At 38.2% G+C, this 20,007-nt stretch overlaps 1 protein-coding gene across 3 annotated transcripts in view; it reads right to left on the bottom strand.

The window, feature by feature from the left end:
* The window catches only part of wdr26a (WD repeat domain 26a), a 36,704-nt gene extending 17,378 nt beyond the window's left edge, over nt 1–19,326 (bottom strand). For 2 of the 3 annotated variants that reach the window (XM_081387851.1, XM_081387852.1), the window contains exons 1-5: nt 18,671–19,326; nt 6,519–6,618; nt 3,975–4,031; nt 3,758–3,894; nt 953–1,050 (exon numbers count right to left, since the gene is read on the bottom strand). In XM_081387851.1, the coding sequence (XP_081243977.1) occupies nt 953–1,050; nt 3,758–3,894; nt 3,975–4,031; nt 6,519–6,618; nt 18,671–18,915 (637 nt within the window). In that variant the 5' untranslated portion in view covers nt 18,916–19,326. Of the gene's footprint in view, nt 1–952; nt 1,051–3,757; nt 3,895–3,974; nt 4,032–6,518; nt 6,619–11,765; nt 11,905–18,670 lie in introns of those variants that run through there. The other variant, XM_081387853.1, reaches the window with a different exon arrangement.
* Between the last annotated feature and the right edge of the window lie 681 nt (nt 19,327–20,007).

Here is a 20,007-nt window from a genome sequence, read left to right as displayed (position 1 = left end):
TGGCACATTCACAGGAACTCAGTTCTGCATTGAAAAATAATCATATATATATATAGCACAGCCTCTCATACCTTTTGCTTAAGCATAATGCATAAATATTAAACTCACATTTCCTAAAAGACAGAAAACATCTTAGTTTTCTTATCAAAATTAAGTGAATATAGAAGAGAATTTCAAATAATTTTAGCGAATGTTGACATTTTTGTCATGTTTTTTTTTTACATAATTATTAAAATAAGATTATTATATATTTTTATTTTATCTGAATGTTGTTATTATTTTAAATATTTTAAGAAATAATTTTAATTGGTAAACAGTTTATAGGTTTTCCTGTGCCCAATATCACGTCTATCCTATCTTTTATAATATTCCTTTAACTAACAAAAGTTCCTGAATGCCATCAATGACAATGTTTGGTGAGAAACGTTTTAGCAGTGGACTTTATGAGCTGTGTAATGTTGTGAAATTAGTTGGGTTTGAGGCCCGTGTTGTTTTTTTACAGTGCAAAAACTACATAAAAAAACAAAACAAAAAAGCTCACAGGAAAAAGCATACATTTACAACAACACAATCATTTAATAGCATTTCATTGGTTCTTTCTTGTTTTTGCATGTGTTCATAATTTCATTGCATGACAGCCTGGCCAAAAATGATGTCGGCACAATTTCATTACTTTATCACAAATAAAACAACGGACTACAAGCAATAAGCTCACAAAATCCTTAACACATTTTTAATAATATTTGAATAAAGAGTGAAGATGTAAATTTTCTGGACATCACTTCTGGCCACAACTGCATCAATGCATGTTTCAATGCTGATTTACTCATTCACAGCAATATTTCCTTAAATAACAGCACAAGCATATTCACTTTTCAGTGGCAGGACTTAAAGGTAGCACAACCGGAATGATCCAGCTGGTGTTTGTTTACATGGGTTTGGAGTAACTCACTCTGAAGCTTGTCGAGGAGTTTGGATCGTGAGGCCGTCCCTTTGCCCTCCCACTCAGCTTTAGCACGCAGGTCATCAGAGTTACTGCACATCAGGTACCTACAGCACACAAGAGCCGAGTCTTTACACACCGATACAGCTGTCTATAGGGGTTACTGTTTCTGTTCAAGCAACTCAAACATCTTTAAGATGCATGGGATAAAATTGCACTAAAATAAAAGCATACACAAGCATGTATCTGCCACAGAATAAAAAAATAATAGGTAATTGCAACTTTTTCATCTCACAATTGCGAATTTACATCGTGATATAAAGTCACAATCATGTGTTAAAAAGTCAGAATTGTGTGATATAAAGTCGCAATTGCGTTCTATAAAGTCAGAATTGTGAGAAATAAACTTTTAGATTTTTATGGACGCTTGTTTCCGCCACTGAATAAAAAAATAATAGGTGGTAATTGCAACTTTTTCATCTCACAATTCTGACTTTTTTTCTCACAATTGCGAGTTTACATCGTGATATAAAGTCACAATTGTCTGTTATTAGGTCAGAATAGTTAGAAATAAACTTGCAATTCTGACTTTTTTTCTCGCAATTGTGAGTTTAAATCTCGCAATTCTCACTTTATAACACGCAATTCTGATTTTATATATCAATCAGAATTGCAAGATGTAAACTCGCAATTGTGAGATAAAAAGTTGCCATTATCTTTGCAAATGTTTTATTCTGTGGCGGAAACAAGCTTCCATAGATTTTTTTTTTTTCATCCTGCAACGTAAAAAAAAAAAGCACGCAACCACTAGTTCTCAGTTATTCTGCTGATAGCGCAGTGGCACTAGGTAGAATGAAGGAAAAGTTTTAAATAACTAATGGGGCGATAACTTTTTTGATATAAGTGCAATAACTCCAAACGAATGTCCAAAAATTTTATAAAAAATGAAATCTCTCACTTTCTTGCAGCCTAGTTCGCCTATAGGCACACACTCAACAGACTTTACTTCTACAACATGACATATTTCCATCAGTAGGGTGGGACTTGATTTTAGAGAGGCAGAGCCACTTACTTGGATTCCACCTACTTTACATGTAAAATGCACAACATAAACTACAAGTATTTATAGTATATTTTCATTAGACACTATAGATATGTTTGTAGAATAGCCTGCACAACGATACGGATGAAACCAGGATTTCAGGCCTCTGTGTTTTACACTGTATGTCTCCCTTCAGCTGATCTTGCCATGAACTTGCACCTGCACTTGATAATTAAGAGCAAGACCAGATGGCGGCACACCCCTAAAAAACTATTAAAGATAACCCGACGAATGCTTATTGGTTGAGCACAGTTGTAAACAGGTTGGAACAGACTGTACGAGAACGAGATGATCTGCAGGCATCTTGGCTTTTCTGTCTCCACCCTTACAGTCCAAGCTTGGGCATTTGCAGTTTGCCAATTTTACCACTGTCCAGTTCTTTGAAGGGCTCTTAAAGGGGACCTATTGTGCCCTTTTACAAAGTCTTGATTTAGTTTTTGGGCTCTACTAGAACAGGTTCATGCTTGAATGCTCAAAAAACACATTATTTTCACATTTTTTACAATACTCAACCCCTCTCTTCCCAGTCTGTCAGGAATGCTCTGCGGGGTGTTTCCCAAAAGAATCGTTAGCCAACTATGGTTGCAAGTTGTCATTATCAGCATAGTTCAACAAGTTCATGTTTCATGAAACCATAGTTCCAATGAACATTCAAACAGCATCGCAAAGGTGTGTGTTTGGAACAAAGCCATGGTTTCTTGTTTGTATTACATGCCGACTTAATAAATCTTATCTTGAGCAAAATACACAAGCTGACATTTAGAATAATATAATTTGAATATATACAAATATCATTGATGTCTTTTAGTTTGTCAAGAGATTTAAAGCACCGTTTTTGAAGAGTGCGCATGTGCGAACGTGCTCTAGTACGCAAGAACCACACTATGATTGAGTGTGTAAATAAAGCAAAATAACTGTGAAAAATGAGAATTAGTCCTCAGATGCCATGTCCGTAATCTGGAAAATCTGGCAGTAATTCGATCTCATCAAAAGTAGTTATTACTCCACCACCTGTGTGACATCATTAACCAACTTAGATAAATGACAAATTTGCGACAATGCGGTTTCGAGAAACAGTCATGACAAGCTAGTTGATTTCTTCAATGATGCATCGTACTATGGTAGTGAAGCAGTGAGTTACGTTGTTGCACGGGAAACACACCCTGTTTAGTTCCTGTCTCTATGAAGCCCCTCCTTCTGAAAAGCACACTGTGCTCTGATTGGTCGGTTGGATCAGTGTGTTGTGATTGGCCAAGCGCTAAGAAAGTGTTTGGGAAATGTCTCGCCCCTTACCATAACCACCAGTTTAACACACTACTAACTAACACAACCAGGTCCCGCCCCTTTATTCTGCGTATTAATTATGTAAATGAGGAATATTGTGACGTGTTCGTTCCCGGAAGAAACTCAAGACTACAATGGAGGCGTTTCAGGAGTTCAGAAACACTGACACTGATATAGAGAAGAATTTAGAGCTTTTTCATGCTCAAACTGCAACATTACACACTAAAGAAAGTTGATAAACTAAAAAAAGCATGAAATTGATATTCTGAACATCTGCGGCCTCCGTAATAAAGCAAAGATGGCAGCATGCAGGCAGAATTTATTTCAAAGTAAATTTGAACTTTTTATCATTGTAGGGAACCAAAAAAAACTATGAGGAAATGACATTGTTGTTCTAATGCCCCCAAAATAGGAGTGAAGTGTGATACCCGCTGAGGATGTGGATTCGTTCGGTGTTGTACTTCAGCGGCGTGAGCTCGGCTCGGAGGACCTGAAGCGCTTCAAGAACCTTCCCGTCCTCCAGATACTCCAAATACTTCTGTTGCAGGAGCAAGAACTTCATCCGCTGAACAACACAGGACAAAAATCACTCAGAACATTCATACAACTGATGGTGGAGATGTTGAGAGGACTTTGGACTCTTACCACCACAGCGCTCGGTGAATGCATCAGTGCTTTCAGCTCGTTGAGGTCACTCTCAGCCTGTTACAATGAAAAACAGACAGATTAACTGAGTTCCTCAAGTTGACCGACCCTTATCTGTTTCTTGTTTGGTTTGTTGTGACCCATATGACCATTAAATACACAAAAGGACAAAGTTTAGAAACACCCATAAGGTATAATCTTACGAGATATTGATGGGAATCATTCACTGTTTGTTTAATGATTCTGATTCCACTAAATTATTCTGTAACACTTCACTTAAAGTCGCCCTGTGCTGAAAATCAAGCTTTTAAATGTTGTTTGTATGTCTATATGGTGTTTTAACACGCTTTAAGACAAACCATGTGTAAATAAATTCATAAGTCGACACCATTGTTGAGTATTTTCTCCTTAAAACTGCAGTGAACCAAAGACAATCTCAAAAACACGCTTTGAAATCGCTGGTGTTCCTGACGTCACAAACTACCTTGTGACCAATCAGATCATTAGGTGGGCGGGGCTTTAGCATATCATTAACTGATGCTAAGTAGGAGAGTCTCAAGAGAAGCCAGGTTATCCCAGTTCTGTTGATATGAAAAATCCGGCGCATTTAGCAATATAGCAGGTGAATTATGTATATGATCAGGGCCGGATTAACAATTTCCTATGCCCTGGGCAACAAGACTCAAGGCCCCCCGTAGTTAGGGAAAATTTGGATTTATCTGACCTACATATGTGCAATTTAGGACTTTTGAAGGCCAAAAAATTATAAGAAATAGGCTAGCCATTAGATTATTTGTCTGCTCTCTCCTCATCTTCATATTTCTTATTCTCTCAGTATTCTTATACTGGCCTATTTCTACCTCTCCTAAAGCTGAACTTTGACTGATAGTCTTTTCATTTTCGTCTGTGTCAGTGACGAAAATAAACATAGGCTCAACTGATATTTATACGTTTTATGAATCATTTTCTTAGACAAGTTAATTTACTCAAGGCTACCAGGAAAGCTGTATAGCTGTAAAGTCAGTATTGACATTAGGGACCTTCTGCAAGCTTTGGGATTTGAAAACGTCTGTTTTTAAATGTTAAAAGTAATTTTAAATAATACAAATTATAGAGTACGTTTAACGCAGTTGGTGGAATTGGCAGACGTTCCCTTAAGCATCGTGCGCTGTGGAAATGCGTCAAAGCATTCTCAGGTATAATTATGCAGCATTAATGCACGAATGATTTTGAACGAATATTTCATCATGTCGATATACAATGGTCACATAATGTTAAAACTAATCTTGCTATTGATATCTTTGTTAGACTACCGACCCTATAGAACAAATGTCCGGCTAATATCGAAACTGAAACGAACTTTACCGCGCTCAACCAGCGGGAGTGCATTTCACGAATTAGTAATCTCTGGCGTTCAGCGGGGAGGGAGGAAAGTCGCGTGAACCCGCGTAGATGCACTTTATGCAGTGAAGAAGATCGTAAAGAGTTTGATAACTTTATTAAATTTCTGTGTATTTCCTACCTGTCAGGGCCCCCTAGATGTCATGGGCCCATGGGCAAGTGCCCAGTTGCCCTAATGGTTAATCCGGCCCTGTATATGATGTATATTACGATGTTATGATGATCTCCACTGATGTTCTGAGTTGCTCAAAGCGTTTCTAAGGATGCTGATTGTTAGAAGGAAGCTGTCGAACGGGAACATTGTTTGTGTAACATTAGCAGCACATTATTAGCTGTTTGATAACGTAGTCAAGGAAAAGGCTAATCATATTAATTCCTGTAATTGTGTCCGACATAGAGAACATTCAAGCTATTTTAAGGCATGAAGAAATTCTTTTCACACAGTTTTTTTTTTTTTTAGATGTAATTTTGGTGATCAGATATGAGTTAAGGGATTAAAATGACTGACTACAGGGGAACTTTAAAGCCTGTATGTACAGTATAATGCATATTCATAATGTATGTTATAATGAATCATATATTTTCATAAATAACTATAACCTAAGTTAAAATGCATAATAATACTTGCAGATTCCTTGTAACATCTGACATTGGTTGTTTGTCATGCATTATACTTTCTAAAGGTATAACAAATGCAAGTATTATAATGTAATATAACTGTGGTTACAATTATTTATGAGACCACACAATGCATTATAAAAGTGAATTACAAGGCATAATTACTGCAATAAAATACTTTTATAATGCATGACACAAAGACTTGATGAGCGAAGGTCTTACGGGTTTGGAACGACATGAGGGTGAGTAATTAATGACAGAATTAAAATTTTTGGGTGAACTAACCCTTTAATCTTTTTAAGCTTCTTTAGTTCTATGTAAATACTACGGTACACAGGTCAGTCACTCAGTAACATGGCAATAAAGCTAATGCCATCAGTGTACCGTGGTACCATTACAGTGCAATGATTCACATGATATAATGATTTCTTCCTTTTCCTATTCTGTTTCATTCTTATAGTAATTCTAGACGATTTCTACAATTTCAATAACTACAATTTCTAGACAGGCCATGTGCAGACTCACCTTTTCCCACTCTCCCTCCATCACATGATTCCGAAACTTGGTAGCAGCGGGATGCTCAAGTCTACAGCCCGATTCCTGCATCAACAGGTCCACAGTTTGACTGAAACATGACAAAAAGAAATATGTTAATTAAGAATGTGAAGTGGATTCATATTCCCTTCACATGATAGACTTCGGACTAGAGAACAAACACACACACACACACACACACACACACACACACACACACACACACACACACACACACACACACACACACACACACACACACACACACACACACACACACACACACACACACACACACACACACACACACACACACACACACACACACACACACACACACACACACACACACACACACACACACACACACACGCAGAGTTCCAATCTCCTAGCAACAAGAAGTCAGTGTTTGATTCATTAAAGCAATAATTAACATATAAACCCTTGAATGTTTCATTTCCTAGAAAGGAACGCCTCTCCCACTGTTCACTATAAATTGTGTGGAGCACCATTTCATCTGGTTTTATACACCAGAAGAGCAAACAGGGATAACACTCCTAACAAAGACTATGTTAGGCAAGATGCATTAGGCTACTGCAACAAGCTATTTTACTTAGCTTTTACCTTGTCAATATGAAATAGCAAACTAATAGACTAATGCTTTAAAGGGATAGTTCACCCAAAAATGAAAATTACCCCATGATTCACTCACCCTGAAGCCATCCTAAGTGTATATGAATTTCTTCTTTCAGACAAATACAATCAGAGTTATATTAAAAAATGTCTTGGCCAGGGCTCAACGCTAAGGATTTTTTCTGCTTGCCCTGCCAACATTTTCACTGGCCCCACAATAAAAAAATAATAAAGTAAAAGAAAAGAAAATGGGCCTATAAAATAAGCCTAGTATTGTTTTTGTTATTTTTTTAAATAAGGTTATGACACCAAAAGCTACTAGATTAACTCTATTTAAACAGCAAGTAATAAAATAGGAGCAAATAATCAAATTACGAGCAAAAGCACAAATAAATACAACAGAACAAACATATAAATGAAATAAACATTGCTTTTCAGGTTTTTCACGTAGGTTTAAACAAGAGATTTTCAGGTACAGAAATTGTAATCTAATGTATATATTGTATAATGTATAATCTAATTGTAATCTAATAACTAGGCTATATAACTATAGATCAACCTTTATTCAGGTTAATCAGTGTAGTGCCGTTAAAGATACATAAATAATGTTTTGAAATGTTGAATATATAAAACATTAAATACTGTTATTTTAAATTATTTAAAAATGAAAAGATACTTTAAATGTGAAATTAAACCCGCCAGTAGGTTGGCACCAAGTCACTGTTAATGAGAGAGTCATTCAACCGATTCATTCAAACGGCTGATTCATTCTTATTGAGTGAATCATGATTCAGCTGATTCGTTCAAAAAGCTGATTCAATCAGTAAAGATACACCGCGTGTGTTGTTCAGAGACGCTAAACAGTGCTGTGGACTTTGTTTGGAAATATTTTTGTTGGCGGAATAGAGCGAAACATGCGATTTGATGTCTAAAATGTAAGTCGCTTAATATTAAAAATGGACAAAATGTGGAGAAAGACAGCGCTCTTCGTGTAATATTGGTTAACTATATTAAATGACAAATATAAAAGACATACAGACTATTTAGACATAATAGACTAAATCACGTAGTGTAGTTCTTAGTGTCGAGCCCTGCTAGCTCTTCCAAGCTTTATAATGGCAGTGAATGGCCGTTTCTATTTTGAAGTCCATCAAAGCGCATTCATCCATGATAAAAGTGCTGCACATGGCTCTGGGGGGTTAATCTGAAGCGAAGCAATAAGTTTGTGTTAGAAAAATATCCATATTTAAAACTTTATCGACTAAAATAACTAGCTTCCGACAGACGTCCGTACGCATCGATTTACAGCAGAGGAGGAAATTATATTTAAATGTATTTAAAAACTGAAAATGGCATAACCAACATACATTTCACATTCTTTACGTGAGAAGAAAGCATCCCTACAGCTTCTGAAAGTGAACAGCAATATTTTACTGTAGTATTACATAAAAAGTAGGCTAAGTGTCACTTTAACATCGGGGTAAACCAGGGTTTAGGGTTTCAGGTAGGCCTACCTTAGGTTTATTTGACAACAAAAATGTAATAATCAAATATAAAAAATAAAGCAATGCTTAGTCATCACTGTACGAATTAAATACTGATTCTTATTAAAGCTACAAAAGTTATTCAGTCAAGAGCAGTGAGTCAGGGCTCCAGACTAACTTTTTTTATTAGGAGCGCTGTAGCCCCTGACTTAAAATTTTAGGAGCGCAAGCAGAAAATTTAGGGGCACACCTTCACATTTTCCCCCTAAATAACCATTACAGACAAATGCTTTGATAATAAATAGATTAAGCGTACAGAAATTATGGTGCAGTTTTATTTTAAGATCACAGGGCTCCAGACTAACATCTGAGGGCCGCGGCTCTAAGTTCTACAGAAAGTATTTGGTAGCACTGTGGGATGACAAAGCACTGAGCTAAATTTGAGGTGTATAGATAAAGTTAAATTTAATTATTATCCTTCATAATGTCTTAATATTATTTCAAAAGCAAAATGAGTGACAAAATAGATATTAGGGAGTGAAAATAGCCAATAAGCACCCTCAGCAGCTGTTTACAATGGTAATTTAGTCTTCTTTTTAAAAAAAATAAGTGTGAGTTTTCCTACTTCTTGAAACTTTCAGTTTTATAAATAGAGACAATCTTTAAAGGATGAACAAAAATGTTTTGGTCGAAAAATCTTGCGCTGGCCAGTGTTACACTCACTTATACTGACACCTACTGGCGTGCGTCTGTGCAGCATCACGCAAAAATAAAGGTTTACAGTAACGGACGCGACTGTTAATGCGTTATTCGTAGTGACCCATGATAGATTTATTTCGTGTCTTTCCTAGAATGGCCAGTTTGTGACTTTGCGAGATAAACAACTTAAAGTAGCACTGGTATTACAAAATATTCAGTGGCACATGCCAATCAAATACAGACGTGACACAAATAACACGTTTATTAAAATATTAATGCACTTTAATTCGTTTAATTGATATTTTAAATATCACAAAATTAGGCTATTTATTTAGGATTTTATGGCACAATTACGTCAGTAGGCTATAGGTGTTCGATTAATCTGTCAGTCACTACTGGAGGTGTCGCAACACGGTGGCATGTTCCGCGACTCGGTGTCAGTCAGGTGTCATGTCAGTGTGTGTCGCGATGTCAGTGGCACATGCCAATAATGTCAGTGACACATGCCACTATCCACTGGCACATGCCAATGAAGACCGGATGTGCCACCGGATGTGCCAATGCGCATAGTGACATGTGCCATTGGCTTCTGTGCGTCAGATGCCATGTCACTTAATGTTAATACCGCCTCTCGTCATTAGGTTTATTAGGCTGCTGTCACTCAAAGAGCTGCAGCCACCGATCCGATATACTGTTACACTCACATTTTCTTTCTCAACACCAATTAAGACATATCTGACTGCGTTTATGTGAATACTCACCAACAAGGGTATTTTGACATAATTTTGTGTGTATTTGAACCATAAGCTGTGGAAGAGAACTGATTTCGGGATCACGTGCTGTCCGAGAGGTGCGTGAGTTCTTCGATTATTGCATTTAATAACATTAAGCACGTCACACGTATGTAACCGTTACTTTTTGTGGACTTTTGTTAACTTTTGAAGTATTAAAATCATGCAGTTAATAGCAAGTCATTGTGATATGCATATCACGATATGTACATTTATGATATTTCGATAATCATTCAGCCCTAATATATAGGCTAGCCTACATATAGGCCTAGGCGTTATTTCAACTTTACATTTTTATTAAAACTCATATTTTCTGATTTTATTAAACTTCTGGGTTTTTATTTTTTGTTATATTAGGTCTTAAAGGATTTTTGTACTCGGTCCAACCCTGGCTATTTATCAGCATATTAAATTATGATGTAAATTTTGATACACCACTGACACCATCATCAAAACACAGACACAAATACACTAATAACAGTGAAAAATCAAAATTGACCACATGAAAGCATAAAAACACCACTGACATCATCATGAAACCAATAATAACACTGACAAATTACACAAAAATGCCACCATGAAAACACAAACTCTACTGGCACCATATAAAGGTACAAAAACACTGGGGAAAAATCCAGTAACATGTTACAAAACACCATTGACACTGTTATGAAACCAATAACAGCACTGACAAGTAAAAAAACACACACAAAAAACACTACCTACACATCATGAAAACACAAAAACACCACTGACAAGTTACGCCAAGTACACACTGCACAATATTAACTGCGATATTCACTCGCCGACACTTTTGTGGAAATTGCTGACAAATGCCCAAAATCGGGGGTAGGCTAAAACAATACTATCAGTACTAAAATCAGTTAAATCCACTGATACATTACAAAAACACCACTGACACCATTATGAAAGCTCAAAAACACCAGTGACACGGTCATGAAAGCTCAAAAACACCAGTGACACCATCATGAAAGCTCAAAAACACCACTCACACTAGGGCTGAACGATATGGACAAAATTTCATATCTCGATTTTCATGCCAGATATCTCGATATCGATACAATACGATATGACTACGTAAGTACTAAAAAAACAATACATTTAGAGTTTGTAAAATACACACTGATGTCTATGGAAGAGGTAATAATAATCCTTTCCATTATAATTCGACACGTTTTATTCATATCAGATACACATTGTGTAAGTAACTTCAATGTTTACTCTATTCTATTCCCAGTTCACCAGCCACTTACTTTTAAGTATTTCGGGAGAAGTGGATGAATTCACGTGTTGTAAACATAGAGGTTGTAAATCCAACAGATCTGATTCTCTGACCTGCGTCTGCGGCACAAACTAACACGGCGGCGCCCATCGCGCATACAGCTCAACTAACGCGATCGTTATAAAGGTGTTTAAACAACAATATACTTCCACTTGCATGTATTTGACAATCGGAATATCAGATATTTCATGCCATAGCTAACACATTTGTGAATATTCTGAATAAAAAAGGAAAAATGACATAAAAGCAGATCATTCAGCGCTGTTGCTGCTGCGGTGTGTCACGTGACAAGCAATGACGCGTCACCATGGAAACGCACAATACTCACAATATAGTTCCCTCGTCCCTGGTAGTGTGCGTGCGCTGGCTTTAGCGGTGCATTCAAGGGCACTCGTAAAACTGATGTCTGTTGTGACTGCCAGAGTTGTATGCAGGGAGAGCGCGGAGAGGGGAAATCTATATCGTCGATATCGTTGCTTTTTTCGATAGTAATATCTTGAAAGTTCATATCTCGATATAGATACGATAACGATATATCGTTAAGCCCTAACTCACACCATCATGAAAGCTCAAAAACACCAGTGACACCATCATGAAAGCTCAAAAACACCACTGACACCATCATGAAAGCTCAAAAACACCACTGACACCATCATGAAAGCTCAAAAACACCACTGACACCATCATAAAAGCTCCACTGACACCATCATGAAAGCTCAAAAACACTAGTGACACTATAATGAATGCTCAAAAACACCAGTGACACCATCATGAATGCTCAAAAACACCACTGACACCATCATGAAAGCTCAAAAACACCAGTGACACCATCATGAATGCTCAAAAACACCACTGACACCATCATGAAAGCTCAAAAACACCACTGACACCATCATGAAAGCTCAAAAACACCACTCACACCATCATGAAAGCTCAAAAACACCACTGACACCATCATGAAAGCTCAAAAACACCACTGACACCATCATGAAAGCACAAAAACACCAGTGAGACCGTCATGAAAGCTCAAAAACACCAGTGAGACCGTCATGAAAGCTCAAAAACACCACTCACACCATCATGAAAGCTCAAAAACACCAGTGAGACCATCATGAAAGCTCAAAGACACCACTGACACCATCATGAAAGCACAAAAACACCACTGACACCATCATGAATGCTCAAACACCACTGACACCATCATGAAAGCTCAAAAACACCACTGACACCATCATGAAAGCTCAAAAACACCACTGACACCATCATGAAAGCTCAAAAACACCACTGACACCATCATGAATGCTCAAAAACACCACTGACACCATCATGAATGCTCAAAAACACCACTGACACCATCATGAAAGCTCAAAAACACCACTGACACCATCATGAATGCTCAAAAACACCACTGACACCATCATGAAAGCTCAAAAACACCACTGACACCATCATGAATGCTCAAAAACACCACTGACACCATCATGAAAGCTCAAAAACACCACTGACACCATCATGAAAGCTCAAAAACACCACTGACACCATCATGAAAGCTCAAAAACACCACTGACAACATCATGAAAGCTCAAAAACATCACTGACACCATCATGAAAGCTCAAAAACACCACTGACACCATCATGAAAGCTCAAAAACACCACTGACAACATCATGAAAGCTCAAAAACACCACTGACACCATCATGAAAGCTCAAAAACACCACTGACACCATCATGAAAGCTCAAACACCACTGACAACATCATGAATGCTCAAAAACACCACTGACACCATCATGAAAGAAAAACACCACTGACAACATCATGAAAGCTCAAAAACACCACTGACACCATCATGAATGCTCAAAAACACCACTGACACCACCATGAAAGCTCAAACACCACTGACAACATCATGAATGCTCAAAAACACCACTGACACCATCATGAAAGCTCAAACACCACTGACAACATCATGAATGCTCAAAAACACCACTGACACCATCATGAAAGAAAAACACCACTGACAACATCATGAAAGCTCAAAAACACCACTGACACCATCATGAATGCTCAAAAACACCACTGACACCATCATGAAAGCTCAAACACCACTGACAACATCATGAATGCTCAAAAACACCACTGACACCATCATGAAAGCTCAAACACCACTGACAACATCATGAATGCTCAAAAACACCACTGACACCATCATGAAAGAAAAACACCACTGACAACATCATGAAAGCTCAAAAACACCACTGACACCATCATGAATGCTCAAAAACACCACTGACACCATCATGAAAGAAAAACACCACTGACACCATCATGATAGCTCAAAAACACCACTGACACCATCATGAATGCTCAAAAACACCACTGACACCATCATGAAAGCTCAAAAACACCACTGACACCATCATGAATGCTCAAAAACACCACTGACACCATCATGAATGCTCAAAAACACCACTGACACCATCATGAATGCTCAAAAACACCACTGACACCATCATGAATGCTCAAAAACACCACTGACACCATCATGAAAGCTCAAAAACACCACTGACAACATCATGAAAGCTCAAAAACACCACTGACACCATCATGAAAGCTCAAAAACACCACTGACACCATCATGAATGCTCAAAAACACCACTGACACCATGATGAAAACAAACAAAAAACATTAAAACGTTAAAAAACACCACTGACACACCATCGTAAAAACACTACTAAAACCAAAAAAATTATTTGATACATTACAAAATCTCCACTGACACCAATAAAAAAAAAAAAAAAAAAAAAAAAAAAAAAATCAACTGACATGTTACAAACACACCACTGACACGGTCATAAAAACACTACTAAAACCAGTCAAATCCACTGACACCATGATGAAATAACAAAAACATCAGTGACACTGTGATGAAAAATATAATGACACACCATCATAAAAACCAATAAAATCTACAAAATGTCCACTGACACGTTACATAAACACCACTGACACAATAGTGAAAACACAAAACACCAATCTCCACTGACCATCATTAAAAACACCACTGAAACCCTCTTGTAAGCACAAACGCTCCACTGACACTGTCATGAAAAAAATATAACACCATCACTGACACACCATATTAAAAACACTACTAAAACCAAAACACATAACAAAATCTCCACTGACACCATGAAATCACAAAAACACCAGACACTGTCATGACAAAACAAAACACCAGTGACACCATCATGAAAGCTCAAAAACACCAGTGACACCATCATGAAAGCTCAAAAACACCAGTGACACCATCATGAAAGCTCAAAAACACCACTCACACCATCATGAAAGCTCAAAAACACCAGTGACACCATCATGAATGCTCAAAAACACCACTCACACCATCATGAGGCCATCCTTAAAAATATTCTTGTTTGCCGTAACCCGACCGACCCTGTCAATTTAGTACCGACCCAATTATTTATTTATTTTCCCTTTCAGTCCGACCGACTTGCCGGTTGTAAACTTGCGTTAAGACCGACCGATTTTTTTTTAACTCTTCAAACAACTAATACAAATGCAATAAAATAATATTAGTTATTAAGTATTGTGAATATAAATTGCCTAGACCTACATACAAACATAAGCTACGTTCTTTCTTTTAAATAAAAACCCGTGGCGCGTCATCGATGATTATGTTTACACCATTGGTTAACCGTTAACGCATGTCACACTACTGCCTGCAAGCTAAGTTTGCTTCGTTTCATTCACTGTCAATGGTTCGCGCTTGGTAATGATGGCTGCGGCTTTACTCTAAAGATTATTTCATTTTTATATGTTGTTGAATATGGTTTATTAAAAAATAAACATGCGAGAGCGTGTTATAGGCTATATGTCATGTTTTAGTCAGATATGACGACGCTACTGCAACACGCATTGCCGCAGATGAGAAGCTGAGCATCAACGTGCAAACTATCGCAAATCAAAGTGAAAGTAAGTCGCTGACGCTTAACACACAATCATCATCATTAAATGTAAAGAAACGAAATGATCTTACCAGGGCTGTTTCCGCTTTCTCTTATTGCGGGCTTTGATTCAGAAATTTTAGCTGATCAATAAAATAATGTAGTCATAACTGTTGCTTTCGGTGACGTGCACTCCATTAAATCTACATATACTGTAGCAGTAATTGAAGATCGGATTTATATCCGCAAAAAAACAACACACATTTAGCCTATGTAACCAGGTGTAAATGGAATCGTTTTGATAAATCAGATTGCAATCCGATCTGAGAAAACCGAGAAAACGCATGAAGTGGCCTGGTGTAAACCATAGACTGTAAAAAATAGGTGTAAACAGCCCTTAGACATAGGTGAAAAATGTCACCCCCCCCCCCCACCGACCCTGATTTTTTTTTTTTAAATGAAAAAATATATACTTTTTTATATTATTTTTTTTATATATAAAAAAATATAGACCGACCTACCGACCCTTTTTTCTTTTTTTTTTGCTGTTACTGCAAACCAAAATATTTTTAAGGATGGCCTGAAAGCTCAAAAACACCACTCACACCATCATGAAAGCTCAAAAACACCACTGACACCATCATGAATGCTCAAAAACACCACTGACAACATCATGAATGCTCAAAAACACCACTGACACCATCATGAAAGCTCAAAAACACCACTCACACCATCATGAAAGCTCAAAAACACCACTGACACCATCATGAAAGCTCAAAAACACCACTCACACCATCATGAAAGCTCAAAAACACCACTGAAACCGTCATAAAAACACTACTAAAACCAGTCAAATCCACTGACACTGTCATGACAGAACAAAAACACCAGTGACACCATCATGAAAGCTTAAAAACACCAGTGACACCATCATGAAAGCTCAAAAATACCACTGAAACCATCATAAAAACACTACTAAAACCAGTAAAATCCACTGACACTGTCATGACAGAACAAAAACACCACTGACACCATCATGAAAGCTCAAAAACACCAGTGACACCATCATGAAAGCTCAAAAACACCACTGACACCATCATGAAAGCTCTAAAATACCACTGAAACCGTCATAAAAACACTACTAAAACCAGTAAAATCCACTGACACTGTCATGACAGAACAAAAACACCACTGACACCATCATGAAAGCTCAAAAACACCAGTGACACCATCATGAAAGCTCAAAAACACCACTCACACCATCATGAAAGCTCAAAAATACCACTGAAACCGTCATAAAAACACTACTAAAACCAGTAAAACCCACTGACACTGTCATGACAGAACAAAAACACCACTGACCATCATGAAAGCTCAAAAACACCACTGACACCATCATGAAAGCTCAAAAACACCAGTGACACCATCATGAAAGCTCAAAAACACCACTCACACCATCATGAAAGCTCAAAAATACCACTGAAACCGTCATAAAAACACTACTAAAACCAGTAAAACCCACTGACACTGTCATGACAGAACAAAAACACCACTGACCATCATGAAAGCTCAAAAACACCACTGACACCATCATGAAAGCTCAAAAACACCAGTGACACCATCATGAAAGCTCAAAAACACCACTGACACCATCATGAAAGCTCAAAAACACCACTGACACCATCATGAATGCTCAAAAACACCACTCACACCATCATGAAAGCTCAAAAATACCACTGAAACCGTCATAAAAACACTACTAAAACCAGTCAAATCCACTGACACTGTCATGACAGAACAAAAACACCAGTGACACCATCATGAAAGCTTAAAAACACCAGTGACACCATCATGAAAGCTCAAAAATACCACTGAAACCGTCATAAAAACACTACTAAAACCAGTAAAATCCACTGACACTGTCATGACAGAACAAAAACACCAATAAGAATCCACTGACACATTACAGAAACACCAGTGACACCCTCATGTAAACACAAAACACCACTGACACGGTCATGAAAAACTATTACACCACTGACACCATCAAAAAACACTACTAAAACCAATAAAATCCTCAGAGGTATAACAAAATCTCCAGTGACACCATCATGAAAGCTCAAAAACACCACTCACACCATCATGAAAGCTCAAAAACACCACTGACACCATCATGAAAGCTCAAAAATACCACTGAAACCGTCATAAAAACACTACTAAAACCAGTAAAATCCACTGACACTATCATGACAGAACAAAAACACCACTGACACCATCATGAAAGCTCAAAAACACCAGTGACACCATCATGAAAGCTCAAAAACACCAGTGACACCATCATGAAAGCTCAAAAACACCACTCACACCATCATGAAAGCTCAAAAATACCACTGAAACCGTCATAAAAACACTACTAAAACCAGTAAAATCCACTGACACTATCATGACAGAACAAAAACACCAGTGACACCATCATGAAAGCTCAAAAACACCAGTGACACCATCATGAAAGCTCAAAAACACCACTGACACCATCATGAAAGCTCAAAAACACCACTCACACCATCATGAAAGCTCAAAAATACCACTGAAACCGTCATAAAAACACTACTAAAACCAGTAAAATCCACTGACAGTCATGAAAGCTCAAAAACACCACTGACACCATCATGAAAGCTCAAAAACACCAGTGACACCATCATGAAAGCTCAAAAACACCACTGACACCATCATGAAAGCTCAAAAACACCACTGAAACCGTCATAAAAACACTACTAAAACCAGTAAAATCCACTGACACTGTCATGACAGAACAAAAACACCAATAAGAATCCACTGACACATTACAGAAACACCAGTGACACCCTCATGTAAACACAAAACACCACTGACACGGTCATGAAAAACTATTACACCACTGACACCATCAAAAAACACTACTAAAACCAATAAAATCCTCAGAGGTATAACAAAATCTCCAGTGACACCATCATGAAAGCTCAAAAACACCACTGACACAGTTATGAAAACAATAACACCACTGACACCATCATGACAGAACAAAAACAGCACTGACGGCGTTATGAAAACAATAACACCACTGACACATTACAAAAACACCACTGACACCATAATAAAACACCAAATCAGCAGTGCCGAACACGAAAACACCGCTGACACGCTACCGAACGCCGAGCGCGACCCTGGCGAAGTTCGACCCGCCGCACTGACACTGACAGCATCATGGCTTCATCTCAGCGACACTCACTTGAGTCCTAACCCGTGGAGATGCTGTCCGATCAGCCGGATCACGTCCTCGTCGCTCTGAGACAGCCTCTTCTTCTTCTTCACGCCGCTGTCCGGCTCCGGGCTCTCGGTGGACGGCAGCCCGTTATTCGCGGAGGGCATCAGCCCGTTTGAGTGCACGGCTCCCGCGACGGACGACGAGGACTCCCCGTTCCTGCAGGACATCTGCGGCTCCGGCTCCTGGCCTCCCGTCCCGTTGGCCTGCATGTTATTAAGCGCGTTTGCAGAGGCGGATCTGCGCGACTGCGAGCTGTTGTTGAGGCGGATGGCCGAGTGCTGGTGGGGGGTTGGGAGAGACGCCGCAGAGAGGCCCGTGATCCCGGTGACAGAAGCCCCGCTCTCTCCTGCTCCCTCCGCCGCCGAGACTCGGCTTTTCTTCCGCGGGGGCGGCGAAGCTCCGCCGGTGTCCGAGTCGGAGGAAGAGGCAGCGGAGGCCAGAGTTTTCCTCGCCGACAATGTCAGAGTCGAGATGCCTCACGGGCTTTTAATAACACCAGCGCGATTACAGACACGGAAGCCGCTCGCTCGCTCGCTCGCTGCTCTTGTTATTGTTTGTCACTGAACAGCTGCAAGTCCATTATGGACGTCGGAGCGCGATGACGTCACCGGAAGCGCCGCAACAACCTTGAACTCGCTCTTTTTGTTATTAGGAAAATTACACGTCAAAGTAAAATGATTGAAAATCAAACTAAATGGAGTTACTCAAAACCCAAGTTTTCTCATTTTTAAAGCAGCCTTTAAAACGTATTTAGAGTCTATAAAGTTTTTTAAAAATCGAAAAGCCCAAAGAACTGTTTCTTTGCTAAATTAATTTAACAGTTTGTAACAGTTATTTTTTGTTGTTGTTTCTTGTTATTTAAATTATTGCTGTGTTTCAAGTTTTACTTTCAAAATGTGAAAATGTGTAAAAGAAATGTGTTAAGAACTTGATATTGTTTTGAATTTTGAAAGATCAATAAAAACAAATAAAGGAATCATGTCAGAAAGCACTTTTTCATGTTTTGCTTGCTGAAGTACAACATTACATAACAAGAAGGCTTTAAAAACAACTGAAATATGTCAGTCGATGAATCTTTTCCTTTGAAATGTAATGTTTTCTGATTAGTTAGCCTATATACCCCTGTCTTGTTTCTTTTTTCTTTTTCTCTCTGGTTTATTTGTTTTACATTTTGACTGTTTCCTTCTTTGTTTATATAATGTTCTCAATAAATAAATAAAAATCAACAACAAATAAAATCGCTCAAATCATAAAGCCACACTCCAGAAAAGAACTGGCTGCACTTTATCCTTGTGTGCAGT

The sequence above is a fragment of the Scardinius erythrophthalmus genome (genome assembly GCF_964197995.2).
Source record: "Scardinius erythrophthalmus genome assembly, chromosome: 16".
Lineage (NCBI taxonomy): Eukaryota > Metazoa > Chordata > Actinopteri > Cypriniformes > Leuciscidae > Scardinius > Scardinius erythrophthalmus.
The sequence above is the reverse complement of the archived record's forward strand: the minus strand, read 5'-3'. Positions and strand labels throughout refer to the sequence as shown.